We start from the raw sequence: 16,604 nt of genomic DNA, 5'->3' as shown, positions 1-16,604 counted from the left end.
ATGCAAAAAAAAAAAAAAAAGATGACAAGGGAAAACAAACAACTGTGTTGACTGATCTTTAAATCCATGACCTTGAACTTCAAGTGTGCTTTCATTGCTCTCAGTGATTGTGTGGCAGTCATACTACATTTCCCTAATCAATTCATTCGCTAACATGGAACCTACCAAACTACCAGGATCTATACATATATACTCTACCTTTTGTCCTGTTAATAATAGACAAGCTGTCTTTGTTCTTACCAGAGGCCATTCTCTCAACCTGTATGTTGAATCCTATTCCACCTAATTTTAAGCTCTTTGCCCCTAAAATTAGCCCCTCTCTTTCCCACATCATTTTATTTCCCTCTCCACTGGATCATTCCCATGAGCACATGAACATGCAGCAATAACTCCTATCTTGAAGAAACCAAACCTTCCCTTAACCCCATGTACCCCTCCAGATACCACTCCTATACTCTGCTCCTTTTTAGAGGAAAATTCCTCAAAATAGTTTATGAGTTATTGTCTCCATCCTCTCTTCCCATTCTCTTGAGAACCGACTTAAGCTTTTATCCCCTCTACTTAGCTGAAGTTGCTCTTGTTGAGATCACAATGACCTCTACCTTGCCAAATTCAATGGCTAATTCTTCATCCTCATCTTACTTGTTTGACACATTCACTCCCTGTTTCTTGGAAGTCTTTCTCTACTTGACTTCTGGGATACCACTTCATTGTCATCCTACCTCATTGAATGCTCCTGACTCAGTTTCCTTTGCTAGATCATCTTTGTCTTCCCAGCCTCTAGGTTGAAGTGGGCGATGGCTCAGTTCTCTCAGATTCTTTAGAACTTTCCTTGCTCCCTGGATGATGTCATCAGTTCTGTGGCTTTAACTGCATGCTGATGACTTCCCAAATTATCTCCAGCCTCCGTTTCTTTCTTGAGCTCCAAAGGTTTGTAACCAATTGTCTCTTTAACAGCCCTGCTGGAATATCTAGTAGAAATGTAAAATTTAACATATCCATAACTGAACTCTTACTTCTGCCCCCAAACTTGCTCTTCCTCCACTGTTCCCCATTTTAGCAAATGGCACCACAATTCATTCATCCAGGTGCTCAGGTCAAAAACCTTGGAGTCATTCTTGACACCCGTTTTTCCCTTACACTTTGCCTCCAAGCCATTAGCAAACCCTAATTTTGAAATATGTCATGACAATGACCATTCTTTTTTTTTTTTTTTTTTTTTTTTGCGGTACACGGGCCTCTCACTGTTGTGGGATCTCCCATTGCGGAGCACAGGCTCCGGACGCGCAGGCTCAGCGGCCATGGCTCACGGGCCCAGCCGCTCTGCAGCATGTGGGATCTTCCCGGACCGAGGCACGAACCCACGTCCCCTGCATTGGCAGGCGGATTCCCAACCTCTGCGCCACCAGGGAAGCCCGACAATGACCATTCTTAACATCCAAGCATTCATCACCTTTGTAAGCCACTATCATCTCTTGCTTGGTCTGCTTCAGTAGCTTCCACTCTTGCCACATTCATGCCTTCCCCACATCATTTCCACCAGTTCATGGTTCATGTGGCAGTCACAGGGATCCCTTAGAACATAAATTACGCACAACTCTCCTGCTCTCACCTCTCCAGAGGGGGTTCTCATCTTGCAGAGTTTGTAGTCTAAAGTCCTAGGTAAGCCTACAAGGCCCACATGATCTGACCTGCCTCTCCAGCCTCGTGTCCCACCACTCTCCCCACTATCTCTGCTCTCCAGCCACGTGGGCCTCCTTGCTCCCACCTCGATCATTTCACTTGCTTTTTCCTCTGCCAGGACACTCTTCCCTGAAGTATTTGTAACCTCCTTATAAAGGTGTACCGGATCACTCTGCCAAAAATACACTCTTTGGTCTGCTCATGTTTTTAAAGTCCCACACTTTTGTATTCAACTGCCTACTGGACATCTTCATTTGGATGTATCATAGGCACCTCAAATATAATATGCTTTGAGACAGAAGTCTTGACTTTCCTCCCAATCTTGTTCCTCCTTTGGTCTTCCAACTGAAGACTGAAGATTTCCCCCCCGCCAAAATCTATTTCTCCCTGATTCCTTTTTCTTCACCCTCAAATCCAATGCATCCAATGTAAGTTCTCTTTGTTTTCTTTCCAGACCATTTCCTGAATTCATTCATTTCCTCTGCTACTTGCGGTCATTTACGGTCATCATCCCACTCATCCTGCTTACAGTCATTTCTCACCTGGATTTCTACGTTCTCCTCCTGAGTAGTCTCCCTGCTTCTGCTCTTGTTCCCTTTCAGGTCTTTACTACCTTAGCCAGAGGGGATATTTTAAAAACCAAATTGGATCACATCTTTCCCTTACTATATTATCCTTCCTGTGGTGTCCCATTGCTCTTAGGATAAACCCAAACCTTTTGTAGGGGTCTCTAGAGCTCCACGGGCTCTTTGACCTCACTCCCTACCACTCTCCCTACTGCTCACTCTGCCCCAGTCACACTGGCTTCTTTTCTCTTCCCCTAAAAGGCCAATCCCATACTTGGTCCTGCTTCAGAATCTGCATGGGTGGTTTTCTCTCCCTAGATGTTTATTGTTTTCCTAGGATCATCTCGTGGTTAATTCCTGTTCAGATCTCAGCCCATGTTTTTAAAGGGTGGGAAAGCCTACCTTTTAGAGGGCCTTGCCTGTCTGTGCTGCCCCACAATAGCCCCCCTGAAGTCCCGGTATAGAAAGTTTTCAGACTTTGCTTTAGAAAGGACTACTTTAAAGCTTCTATCTTCTGAATGTATCTTCTAGATTTTCCTTGTTAAAAATTCCAGTAAGTCTTTATGTTAATTCAATAAGCAGCGAGTATATTTATATATTATTTACATAAAATAATGTAAACATTAGGCCATATGTAGTCAGCATGTCACCATGCCCCTCTCACTCAAACATTCCTTCATATGAAAGACGTTTACTGAGAATATACTAAGGCACTCTTCTGTGTCCTGTGAGGGTGTTGAGATGACTGAGACATGGCAGTTTTGGTTGTGTGCACATTTAAAAAATGTATATTGTAGAGTAAGTTCCATCATTCTAACACCTTACTAATGTGTCGTCACTAATCATCACTGTCACTGTTAAACTTTATTGAGCACTTACTATGTTCAGGGCATAGGCACTGAGCTGTAGATGAATAAGACGTGGATCCCATCCTTGGACTGTCAGTGTGGTTGGGGAGGCCAAACACATCCTCAACACATCCCTGGCATAGAAAGTAAAGTGGACTGGAGTATCCTATAGGACTTTCACTTCGTTTTTCTGAGTTAAATGGCAGTACTGACCTCTTTTATGGCTTCTGTATTGAATCATAATTAGAAATGTCTCTTTCTACTTCTAGGTGATGAAAGAATTCACCATGGGTTTTCTTTTCTTAAACATTGAAATCTTTGATCCATTTAGAATTTATCCTGGTGTATGGTATGAGTTATAAACCCAGCTTTCTTAGTGCCTACTCAGTTGCCAGTGCTATCTTGACACAGATGAAATCAGGTGAAAATGAACATGAAACATATATTTGAAACAAGAGAAAAAGGTCACAAAAATGCAGACCGAGGGGGTGTGAGAGGAGACACAGCTTAATAGTTAGCTTGGTGATGTGATATTTTTGAGCTCTAGTTTGCATGGAGGTCCCAGTTTTTGTTGTTGTTGAACCAGATGGAAGGGCTTGCCCTCTTCCTGCCTCTGCCTTCTCACCCTCAAGCAAAACCCTTTCCCACATTCTCCTATCTCTTGCCCAAATGACCCTGAGCTAAGGCAGTGGGGAGCTGTGCCTAGGAGAGGATTGAGGAAGAATGAATAGTAGTAATGATTATATAGCTTAATCTGTCATGTCAGAGAACATCCCAATGTCTGTTTACATGGTCATACCCAGCATAGACCTGGACTGCTTTAAGACCGGTCTTCAAAACCATAGTGTACCTAAAAACAAGCACAAATTTTACTTCAGAAAGCTTTGAGAAATAACCTAGGTCTTACCGAAGTACCTTCAAGGGAATTCTACCATCTAACACAGAGCAAATCCTGCTGAAATGTTCTTGAGGCACATCTCTTCCCAAGTCCCAGTCACCATGGCAGCTGTTCCCCACAAATACCTTTCCTCTTTCTCTCAAGCTGCAGCTTGCCTCTCTCTTGCCCGCCTGTGCCCCCTAGTTCTGTCCTGAGAGGTGTTCCCTGCCTTTCCTTTATAGGTCAGTGGTATCCCGTTCGTACCTGAGGCTGAGCAGCTCACACATGGGCTCCTTAAGGAGGCAGGGTAGAGGGCAAGTGGAGAGTAGTTATACTTTGACATTTCATCCTTATCGTGTTACAAAACGCTTTACTTCTACACGCAGCGGGAATCCCCGGGTAGGAGTGCCTCAGTCCCCATCAGGGAACAACGGCTTTTTAATCATGCTTCCTCCCAGCAGATGGCAGCCTTCCCCAGCAGATGGCTTGGAGCACAAGCCAGATCATCCCACTGTTGGCTCCAGTGGCAACAGGAGCAGTGTGGTTTGTTTGCTGCGGAATAAAATACAAACATCTAAAGGGCATAACACAGCCATAACGTTCTGATTATCTCTTAAAGGGAGATGCTAGTCATCATTCTGCTCAGAATCCTTTAGAGGCTCCTTCCTGTTGGCCTTATAATAAGAGCCAAACTCCTCCAGGGCTCATTGTGATCTGGCCTCACCACAAATCCTGCTCTCCTCTTCCTTGCTCCCTTCCCTCCAGCCACCCTGACTGCTGTCTTGCTGCGCCTTTCTCTTAATTTCACCTCAGGGCCTTCACACTTGCTGTTTCTTGGTCTGAAATGCTCTTCCTCTCTCATTTCCCTTTCTCCCCTCTCCTATATCTGGCCCTTTCTTGTCTTTCATTTCCACAGGTAGAGTGTCACTTCCTCCGAAGACGCCTCCCTATCTCCCTAAGCTAGGTGCCCCCTTCCTTCCACGCAGTGAACGTCATGCTAGTTTATCTTCTTCCGGTGCTCACCACCGTCTGAAATTGTTCACCTGCTTATTGTCTGTCTGTCCACCTGAAAGGCGAACTGCTTGAGGGGAGGACAGGGACTTTATCTTGACCCTTCTCTAGTCCAAAGCTTAGAACGTCGAGATGAATTCCGCCTAAAAGTCATTCTTATGGACGTGGTCTAGATTCACCCAGTCGTCGTTATTCAGCTCACAGCAACTTAGGTCCATTGAGTGTCCTACGTATTTAACACCATCTCATTTTATCTTTAAAACGACCCTTTGGTGAAAGTGCTATTTGTGTCCCCACTTTGCAGATGAGGAAACTGAGGCAGAGAGGAGGTAAGTGACTTGCCAAAGGCCACACACACAGTAACAGAGCAGAGATTGGGCCCAGGCAGGCAATCCCACACCCTGCTCCACTTCACCACCACACTTCTACCTGTGCTAGGTGCTATGGGTGACAAGGGAAGTAGATAGGAAGATAGTGAGGGGAAGGAGCTCAGCACAGTGCTTGGCACATTGTAAGTGCTCAATAGATATTATAGTGTTTTGTAAATAGTGGGCCTGTCTATTCTATCTATTCAACTGTGTATGTTATGTGCTGTGAGGACTACAAAATAAAGCAGTCTTTCCTCACACGTTTACAAGCTTAGGGAAATACTATAGACATAAACATAACAAAATATGTAATTAGAGCCCAGATGAGTGATGTGGCCTTCAGTCCAACCATAACCAGACACTCTACCTCTACATACAATTATCTCCCATTCTTGTACCACCCTGCAAAGTTTTGTTTTGTTTTTTTTGACTGGGAACATAATTTTATTTTGTTTGGCACAGTGGGCAGGGGTCCGGTCTTAGAATTGCATCTTGGTGCCGGCAGCCTTGGAGACCTTCACATTGAAGCATACTGTCTTGCTCAGGGGCCATCCCTCACCCACTGTGTAAATGTCGCCGATCTGGATGTCCCTGAAGCAGGGGGAAAAGGTGCACGGACGTGTTCTTGTGGTGCTTCTCGAAGTGGTTGTACTTTCGGATGTAGTGGAGGTAGTCTCGGCAGATGACAGTGGTCCTCTGCATCTTCAACTTGGTCACCAAGCCAGACGGGATCCTCCCTCAGATGGAGAAATTACCAGTAAAAGGGCATTTCTTGTCAATGTAAGTGCCCTCAGTGGCCTCCTTCGGTGTCTTGAAGCCCAGACTGATGTTCTTGTTGTATTGCGGGAGCTTCTCCTTGACAGTTTCTCCAAGCAGGACCCCCTTCTTATTTTGAAAGATGGTCAGTTGCTTTCTGTAGACACGCTCAGTCTGAATGTCCGCCATCGTCCAAGCTGCCTGAAAAAAGGTTCTGCAAAGTATTTTTGTCCTCAATTTACAGATGAGGAATCTGAGACTCGGCATTTGTCTGTGGGCATGTAGTGGTGGGACCAGCATTCAAAACCCTGTTAGTTTGATCCAAAGCCTGTGAAATACTGCTGTGGCTATACAGGAGAAAAGAATGGAGAATGGAGAAAAGAAGCACTGCTGTTACTCTCTAGGAAAAAGGAGCTGGGAAATATTTTAGGAACAGGAAGTGATACTGGAGTTGTACTCAGGAAGATCTGCCCCTAGGATGGATTGGATGTTTGAAATCCTGCCCCTGCCCCCAAAGAAATGTGAATGCTTGAACACTGCCATGCCTGAGTCACGGCTCCACCCACATACTGGGGATTTCAATTTGAGCACATAGTAGAAGAGGGAGCTTGATGCCACTGGAAAGGGCACTAAACTAGGAGGTTAGTTCTGGTTTTGTCATAGCTGCATGTCTGTTTCCTTCCTAGTGAAATGAGAATTCTAGTGCTGAGAATCTGGATTTTAATACAGCTGCTTAATTTGATACAGCAAGATGTTGCCAAAAGGAGATTACTATATATTCTTGAATATAAGGAAATTTGGAAAAACTCTAGCCAATTTGAACAGATAAACTTTTAGGAAGAAAGATAGTTAGACAAATGTTTATTTAGAAAGGTGTTAATTTATATTAACACCTATAAAATTAAAATAACATTAAAATCAATGATATAATTTAGAAATAGTTCTTATTTCTAACGTTACATTTCATGGAAAAGCAGTTTTATTCAACTTTTTCACTTGCATGCTTGACATCACTAGAGTTACCTTTTGAGTAATTTAACACTTTTTCCAGGAAAATCATTTTTATTTCTTAAGTCATTTGAGATAGAAAATTTAAGAGTTTTATTATAGAAATTCTCAAACACACCCAAAATAGAGAATGTTATAGTGTACCCCCGTATACCCATCACTTAGTTTTAATAATTATTAACATTTTGCTAATCTCATTTCATCTAGGTATTCTCTTACCAACCCTCCCTACCACACACACACACACACACACACATTTTGGGGCTTCCTGTAGGACAAGTTTTTTTGTTTGGTTGTTTTTTTAATTTATTTATTTTTCATACAGCAGATTCTTATTAGTTATCTATTTTACACGTATTAGTGTATATATGTCAGTCCCAGTCTCCCAATTCATTCCCCCCACCCCCTGCTCGCCCCCCTTGGTGTCCATGCGTTTGTTCTCTACATCTCTGTCTCTATTTCTGCCTTGCAAACCAGTTCACCTGTACCATTTTTCTAGCTTCCACATATATGCATTAATATACGATATTTGTTTTTCTGACTTACTTCACTCTGTATGACAGTCTCTAGGTCCATCCACGTCTCTACAAATGACCCAATTTTGTTTCTTTTTATGGCTGAGTATTTTTTTTTCTTGAAGGATAAATTTATTAATTTATTGAACAAATACTTACTGTACCAGGCATTGTACTTAACAGCACAGTTCCAGAAGCTGCCTTGTTAGTCTGATTCTGCCTTTGCTGGGGAACCTGTCATCTGCTTGTGCAACATCACTCATGGGCCTCATCAGACAAGTTGTTTTAAAGAAAATACTAGACACCATTTCATTTTGCCCATAAGTATCTTATATGCCTTTCTCATTGCTAAGGACTTTAAAAAACCCATAATTATCATGCCATTATTTACACTTAAAATTTACAATTATTCTTTAATACCGTCTAATACCCGCTAAATATTTAAGCTTCCTTAATTGTCTCAAAAGTGTATTTTTACAGTTGGTTAGTTTGAATTAGCCCTCACACAAGGGCCACACATTGTCTCTTCTCTGTTACTCTTTTTTTTTTTTTTTTTTTTGGCCGCACTGAGCGGCATGTGGGATCTTAGTTCCCAGACCATGGATGGAACCTGCACCCCCTGCAGTGGAAGCACAGAGTCTTAACCACTGGACCACCAGGGAAGTCCCTCTGTTACTCTTTAACACCTACCCTAATCCTCTCTCCCTTTTTCAAACACATTTGTTAGAAACTTTGGGTAAAATATACCATATTCTGAATTTAATTTGTTCTTTGTGACGTCTTTAACTTGCTCTTCTAGCTCCCCTTTTTTTTTGCAAAGCCTATAGATTAAGAGGCTTGCTTAGACTGAAAATAGTTTCAAGCAAGAATTTTTCATAGGTGGTGCCACGCTTGGGGGCATACGGTGTCAGGCTCTGACGTTTGTGGTGGTTCTAAGATTGATGAGTGAGTTCAGGTGACGTTGGCTCAACCCCTCCATGGTAAAGTTCCCCATCCACCTTTCACCAGGTGGTTTCAGCAGCCAGTTTCGTTCTTTGCCTAGATTCCATTATATCATTAGGGGTAAGATAGGCACCTTTTGAACCTGTGTTTTATGCTGTCACTAGAAATTATGTAACAAGCCATCAGAACCCATTCATGTAATGTAACAGAACTTTAAAAAAATTTCATTCTGTAGCTGTACTTTTATCTGCACAATACAACTACCTCATTCTTTGTGTTTCTATTTCGCTTTTTAAAATGATGTTTAATTATTTAGAGCAACATCCAATGCTTAGGATTACAAAAGCATATCCCCAAGAATAATTATTAAATCTGTTTTAAATTTCTTTACTTCGTCCCTCTTTTTAAATACTGATTTAAATTTAAATTGCAGGGAGAGCTCTATAATTATTTTAGCATTAGTTGAAGTTGTTTCAGGCTGATATGTTTTCGTTTCTCATTTCTTTGTTGGGAAAATAAAGTAATTGAGAAAGTGTCTCATAAGATGAGATTTATAAGAACTTGCATGCAAGGTAACCTCGTTTCTGAGGAATAATTTTTGGGAACAAAATCTTTCCTTATACTCAGTTATTTATGGTGCTCTACTGAAAACTTCTTATTTTTAAAAATTTATCATGGTTTCATGAAACGCATATATCAAGAGTAAAGTTTAAAGAAGGAAGAAAACTAAGAAAATAGGATTCTCTTCACCTTTTCATTCTCAAGTCCTATAATTTATTTTGTGTGTGTATAACACCGTTGAGACCTCACAAGAGAAGTTTCTTTCAGATTTCAATATTAGGAAAAGTTGATGTTTTTTGCTTTCAATAGTAGAATTAGAATGTTCAGATATAACTGTACAAGGCTTTAATTATACATTCTTCCTTTTGTTTCATTTTATTTTCCTTTCTCTTCTCCCTCCACTATTTTTCTATCTCTCCTTGAATTTTTCATCTTAAAACAGATAATATCCTATTGTAGTGTATGTGTTTATGTAAGCAATCTAAAATTCATTTAGAAATGAGGGGAGGGTATAAATACATAAGGAAACCAATGAAAATACATGTGAGTACATGATCACAATTAGGTTCTCATTTCATTAATTTTCATAGGTGGAATCTTTAATAGTAAATTATTGGGTTGGCCAAAAAGTTCATTCAGGTTTTTCTGTAAGGTGTTGGAGAAAAACCCAAATGAACTTTTTGGTCAACCCAATACTTACAATTACTGAAACTTAACAGTTACTTAAACTTTTTTTTATTTACAGAAATTTAAGCATTTAAAATTAATTAATCTTAATTTTTAAATTTTTAGGATTATAGCTATGATTTATTGTGTATTTACTATGTTTTGGGCACTATGCAGAGTGCTTTACATGTATTATCTTATTTAACTTTCAGACAACAACCTTTTGTGGTACATGACGGTGAGAAAACTAAGGTATGGAGAGCTTTAGTAAACTTGCCCAAGATCAGAGGTTGGAGCCAGGATTTGGTTCTAGGCAGTCTGATTCCAGAGCCAGTGGTCCTATCCATTAAACAATATTATAGTATTCCCTAAAGCTGTTTGCTTCAAAAAATACCAGTGCTTGTCCCACCCCCTGAGGTTGTGACTTAACTGGGCTGGGACCCAAAATTTTTAAAAGATTTCCAGGTGATTCTAATGTGCAGACAAGTTTGGAAACCATTGTAATACTGCTTTGCTTGGGACGTAGCTGACACAATGGCCACCTGAGAGCTATTCCTTCCTGCCAGTTGATGAGATAACATCAAAAATGTGTTTCTAAAATGAAGCATGAAAGCTCTACCTGTGGGAGAAATTATAGCATGAAAGGGCAAAAGGAAATAGCATAATTCATTCATATTACCAGCATTTGTAGAAGTTATTTTAGGATTAACTCAGTGTTATATTGACTCTGACTTGTGTATATAAAGCTGGAAACCAAGCTTGGTGATGCATCAAAATCCACAAAACAAGTGCTGTATCTTTCATGAGGGACAGCATGACTGTGTACAAGGGCATTTTTGTAGACTACTCTCCCCTCTTCCTTACGTCTGAGTCAGTTTAGCCTTAAAAGGAGACTAATAGAAAATAGCCGAACTCAAAATTTTCATTTACTTTTTTTTTTTTTTTTTAAGGTCATAGCCTATCTCCTAGTGGGCTGTAAACTCCTTGTAAAGAGAAACCGACTGTATCTTATAAATTTTGTTCTCTCAACTTTGGCACCAGGCTGCACATACTAGAAACCCAATCAATACCTGAGTGCTGTGTTTCCTACAGTGCTCCTACATTGATGCACTAAAGTTGTAACTAATAATTCTACCATTCATCTACTGTCTGCATCTGTTATATGCAGGGTGTTTTACATACATGTCACTAATCTTTACACACACCTACCCATTATCCTCCTATCTGAGGAGAGGAAACTGAGTCTCAGAGAAGTTAAGGAATTTGCCCAAGATTGTACAGCTGAGTAAGTAACGAAACTGGGGTTTGAGCCATGTCTGTCTGATGCCAGAGCACACCCACTTTCCTTTACCCCAAACACTCCAGAGGGTGGACTCCCAGACGTGATTAAAAACTCCCAAGGAGAAACTGTCTGGAACAATTTGTCATAATGAGGCCTATTATAATAGGCCTTTGGATAATTTGGCCTGTATGATCGCCTATATTTTCCCATAGTAAAAAAAAAAACTTCTAAACATAATTTTTTTTTTTTTAAGATTTAATTTTATTTATTTTTGGCTGCGCTGGGTCTTCGTTTCTGTGTGCGGGCTTTATCTAGTTACGGCAAGTGGGGGCTACTCTTCACTGCTGTGCGCGGGCTTCTCATCGCGGTGGCTTCTCTTGTTGCAGAGCACGGGCTCTAGGCGCACAGGCTTCAGTAGTTGTGACACACGGGCTCAGTAGTTGTGGCTCACGGGCTCTAGAGTGCAGGCTCAGTAGTTGTGGCACATGGGCTTAGTTGCTCCACGGCATGTGGGATCTTCCCGGACCAGGGATCAAACCCATGTCCACTGTGCCACCAGGGAAGTTGCTCTAAACATGAATTTTAATTTGCTTCCATTTTGTCTGTTTTAAATAGTTCAGGTGTATCCAGCTTTCTACTGTTAAAGATACCACCATTAACATTTTTGTGCATAAATCTTTGCCCACAGTTGGAATTATTTCTTTAGGGTACATGTTTAGAAGTAGAATTGGATTAAGGAGTATAAGCATTGCTGACTCATACTACCAAATTATTTTTCGCAAAGTGTACTGATTTAAATATCCACCAGCAGCATGCAAGTACTCGTTTCATCTTACCCCTCCAGCATTTTTTTTTTTTTTTTTTTGCTGCTCCTTGTGGCCTGTAGGATCTTAGTTCCCTGATCAGGGATTGAACCTGAACCTGTGCCCCCTGCAGTGGAAGCACAAAGTCTTAACCACTGGACCACCAGGGAAGTCCCTGCATTGGTATCCTTTGTAAAAAAAATTTTGCTCATTTGATAGTTTTTAAAAATCTCATTTTTTATTTGCATTGTTTTGATTACAAGCAAGTTTGAACTTTTTCTTATGATTATTAGCCCTTTGTGTCTCCATAGATGAATTCCTCTTCTTTGTCCATTTAACTTTTGACAACTTCCTTAGTGTTTTCCTTATTCATCTATCCTTTTATACTCTTCAGTTATTAAGACTATAAAGCCTTTATCATTTTACCCAATATTTCTCCAAGTTTTTATTCTAAGTTTTATTTTTTGACACACAGAAGTTTTGTTTTAAATATTTTAATCTGTATGTTTCCTCTGTATCTTCTGTCACCTTTAATGCAGATTAAAATCCAGTGAATTAAGTAGGTATTCTCTTATTTTTGCTCTAATTCAATTTTTTTTTAAATTTAATCTTTGACTTACCTGTGGTGTACTTTGATAAAGTAGTGTGATATATTTAATTTGGTCTTTCCCCTAAATAGTTACTTTTCCTAGCTCCTTTGTTTATTGATTTGTGATGGCTATTTTGATCATATATTTGATTCTTACTGAATCTAATTTTTGCTTTTACTTTTCTTTTTGCAGATCCTAGTCCCTGTGACTTTGTAAGGAAATGGTAAGGCTATAGATATAGTACCATTTTCCCAGACTTTACTAGCTGAATGGGGCACTCAATCTGGGGCATTTGAGGTGAAAGCCTGTCTTGGGGGTTTTGAGAAGATTCCTATGCTTTCCCTTTGTCATAAGGCCCTTTTCTCATGGTAATTCCTGTGGGAAAAAGGAAAGAAGAGAGGTGAAGTGATTAAAATGAAGATTTAGGAGAACTCTTCTTATATTCACTCAGTGCTTACTTGTTTGCTCAATGCTATGTGTGTCACATAATAGGGCTGAACCTTTAAGGGACTTGGGATTCTGCACTGACAATCTCATGTCATAGATTTTGTGAAGCTCCAAGTTAATGTATCCCAGTCTCCTCTTGCCTCTAATTCAAATTCAGTAGTTAATGAAATTTCAAGAAAGTGACCTCTATGAAAAAAAAAATGTGTGTATGTGTGTACATACAGTGTATAAACTAGATGCCTTTTGAAAATAGATGCTTACTCTTGGTTTGGCTAAGATATACTTAGAAGAGGTAACAGAATAGAATCATTAAAGAGAAAATACCAAGGGTTCATATCAATGGCTCATATAGATGAGAAGTAAATAATGTCAGATTTTATTTTTATCTATCTTTTAATAAGTCAGTTAAAACCATTCATATTGTTATTGTTTAACATTTACATTTATTATTATTAGTTATACTTATTTTGCATTTTCTATTTACTATGCTTTCTAGTTGTTTTTTCCTCACCTCTTTTAGGTATTAAATACTACTACTTTATTTTATTATTATTTTTTTTTTCTTTTGCGGTACGCGGGCCTCTCACTGTTGTGGCCTCTCCCGTTGCGGAGCACAGGCTCCGGACGCGCAGGCTCAATGGCCATGGCTCACAGACCTAGCCGCTCTGTGGCATGTGGGATCTTCCTGGACCGGGGCACGAACCCGTGTCCCCTGCATCGGCAGGCGGACTCTCAACCACTGCGCCTGCTACCTTATTTTTATGTAATACTTTGCTGTTTAAAAAGGTTTTTTTTCTCACAAGAATCCTGAGAAGTCAATAAGGTGGATATAATCAACTAGATTTTACTGAGAGAAAATGAAATTAAGAGAAACTATGTCACTTTCCCAAGGTTGTATGATGGCTGAGTAGAAGATCTGGTAGAACTAACATTTACTAAGTATTACTGAATATCCACTTAAAATACCAAATTACTTCAAATAAAGGTATGCTGAATGAGCAGACTCTCCAATTACTAGATAGACAGTGAAACCGTTTACACCTGGTAAGTTTTTATACTTAAAAAAAGACTGTGAAGAGAGTGTTGGTTTTTTTTGTTTGTTTGTTTTTTTGCAGTACGCGGGCCTCTCACTGTTGTGGCCTCTCCCGTTGCGGAGCACAGGCTCCAGACACACAGGCTCAGCGGCCATGGCTCACGGGCCCAGCCACTCCACAGCATGTGGGATCTTCCCAGAACGGGGCATGAACCCGTGTCCCCTGCATCAGCAGGCGGACTCTCAACCACTGTGCCACCAGGGAAGCCCAAGAGAGTGTTTTTAAAATGTCTTTGTTTTTACTGTTATACTACTTGTTGCTTTTGTTTTATTGCTTAATTTGGTTTGATTCTGTGAGAAAATTGTTCTATCTCCATTTTCTATCCCTGTCCCAGTCCTCTCAAACAATCTTGTTAAACAAATGTGCTGTACCTGATGGTTATAGAAGAAAATATTTTCTGAATATAAGCAAAATAGTCAAGTGTAAAAGAGCATTTTGACTGACAGAGAGAATTATTTGAGTTACCCAATCAATTCAGACCTGAAATCATTTCCATAATTGTTGCTATATAAACATATATTTATTGCTCTGCACCTAAGGTAAGGATTTCCAAAACTTTCTTAGCTGTTGTCAAACTATAGGAGACTAATTATCAATGAAGACATGGAACAGCAAGGGAATCCTTATTAAAAAAAAAATTTACCTTCAAGAGTTAAAATCCTTCGACCACATTTTCTTGTTTCTGCACAGGATCACGACTAGACATTGTGAGGTAATATAATACCTGAGAGAGAAGGGAAGCCTGCCTTAAGATGAAGAGATGTAGGTTGCAGATGTAGCTATGGTGACATAATACACAATAAGTGAATGAAAAGGAGAGATATTAGTCAGACCTCCACATAGGATTAGCAGATGTTAATGAGATAATTTCCAATAGAAGTAACAATCCAATTTAAGTATCTATAGGAATAAACGAGGAAACTGTCAACTGTCTTGTGTAAAATGATACATTAAAAGAATATTGTTTAGCTGATGAAGAAAAGGTAAGGAGGGAAATCTTGGCTTGGAGGTGATGATGGGAGCCAGAAGCTGACTTGCTTGCAAAGATTAATATATAATAAAATGTTCTGTCTGCACTAAGGCTTGCTGTTTTCTTCTACCAAGCCACCTCCCCTGGAGTTGGCTCAGGCTGTCTCAGCAGGGCTCAAACAGTACCTGCATGTCAAAACCATTGTTTTATTGAGTAAGGGTGTCGTTTTTTGGGTTTTTTTTTCCTTCTGGCAATGGACAGTGTCTTCATTGTTTCCTGACAGTAACATGTCTTAGGGATTGCATTGTATCAATTACATAGCAGATCTCAAACTTTCACCACGAAAGGATCTTTTGGTTATCTCAATCCACCACCATGATTTCATGTTTGGAAATATTTTTTGTTGTTATTGTTCATTATATTTGTTAACTTAAAAAAAAATTAAGGACATGCAAAAGTACTAAACAGAGTCTTCTATCAGCGTGAAGTAATGTATGGAGTTGATATAGTTCAGAAACAAATTTGGTGTTTTGGGGAGCCTCAACAGCCTGTTAGTGGGTGGTGTCAGATTCCATTTGATTTTCTGAGATGTTCTAAAGGTTGTGGACTCCCATTATTGTCCTCATAGATCTCCTAAGGTTTGGGGAACTTTAGGCTGGGAACACTTGAGGTAAGCATCAGAGTAGTCCTGAGGGACAAAATGCAGATAGGTTAGTTGCAATAGGAAAGGGGGTAGTTAGAAGAGTCCAGAATATGACACTGGGGGAAAAGGGTGTAGAAGCGGTATACTGTTCTTACTGCCTTCAAACCTGTATTTTACCTAGCAAACTCTTTGAGTGATAACACAGTTTAAACAATCTTAAATGTATTACTTTATCTGGTTTACTGATGGTTCCATGATTTTCCCTTATAAGATGCTTAAACTCAGTTTATATTTTAAACAATTAAATACCAATTCAATTCAATTCAATTAGCATTTACTAAGCATTTACTATTATACATGCAAGGTATCATACTAGGTGCTGTGAATGAGAAAGGAAAAAGGAACTAACATTTATTGAGTACTCACTCCATGGTTAGAATGTGCTAGGTACATAACCCTCCAAGATGGATATAGTTATTTTTATTTACAAATGAGGCTAACTGCACTGGCCTCCTGTTATTTTTCAGACATATAGGCATGCTTCTGCCCCAGGGTGTTTGCACTTGCTATCACTGCTTCAATGGGATGATCTTTTCTTGAAAAGTTTATATACCTTATCCTTGTTCAAATATAAGCTGATCAGTGATGCCTTCTTTGACCACCCTATTTAAAATTGCAACCCCGTTCCCCTCTACATACTCCTCATCCCCTTACTGACTTTATTTTTCTTTGTAGCTCTTATTGACATCTTATATACTATGTATTTATTTTTTCATTATTGTCTTTCCGCCCTGACTTGAGGGCAAAGGTTTTGTCTGTTTTGTTCCCCTATATACTCTCAGTCCTAGAACACTACTTGTTACATAGTAAGTGCTCAATAAATATTTGTTGAACAGATGAATGAAAGCTGAGAGAATTAAGTAACTTGCTCCGGGATAAGAAAATAGCACTTCATTTAAAAATAAGAAAACACA

The 16,604-nt window shown here is 39.7% G+C and overlaps 1 protein-coding gene and 1 pseudogene across 8 annotated transcripts in view; one reads left to right on the top strand and one right to left on the bottom strand.

The window, feature by feature from the left end:
- The window catches only part of SPMAP2L (sperm microtubule associated protein 2 like), a 96,447-nt gene that overhangs the window by 4,052 nt on the left and 75,791 nt on the right, over positions 1-16,604 (top strand). For all 8 annotated transcript variants that reach the window (XM_027102854.1, XM_027102852.1, XM_027102851.1 and 5 more), the window contains exon 2: positions 12,669-12,699. In XM_027102854.1, coding sequence (XP_026958655.1) covers positions 12,669-12,699 — 31 coding nt within the window. The remainder of the gene's footprint in view (positions 1-12,668; positions 12,700-16,604) is intronic.
- On the bottom strand, positions 5,825-6,489 carry LOC113618749 (40S ribosomal protein S11-like; annotated as a pseudogene).

This window comes from Aethalodelphis obliquidens, unplaced genomic scaffold (genome assembly GCF_003676395.1).
Source record: "Aethalodelphis obliquidens isolate GAN/ISIS:26980383/991018 unplaced genomic scaffold, ASM367639v1 scaffold6, whole genome shotgun sequence".
Taxonomy (NCBI): Eukaryota; Metazoa; Chordata; class Mammalia; order Artiodactyla; family Delphinidae; genus Aethalodelphis; species Aethalodelphis obliquidens.
This window is presented reverse-complemented; position numbering and strand designations above follow the sequence as displayed.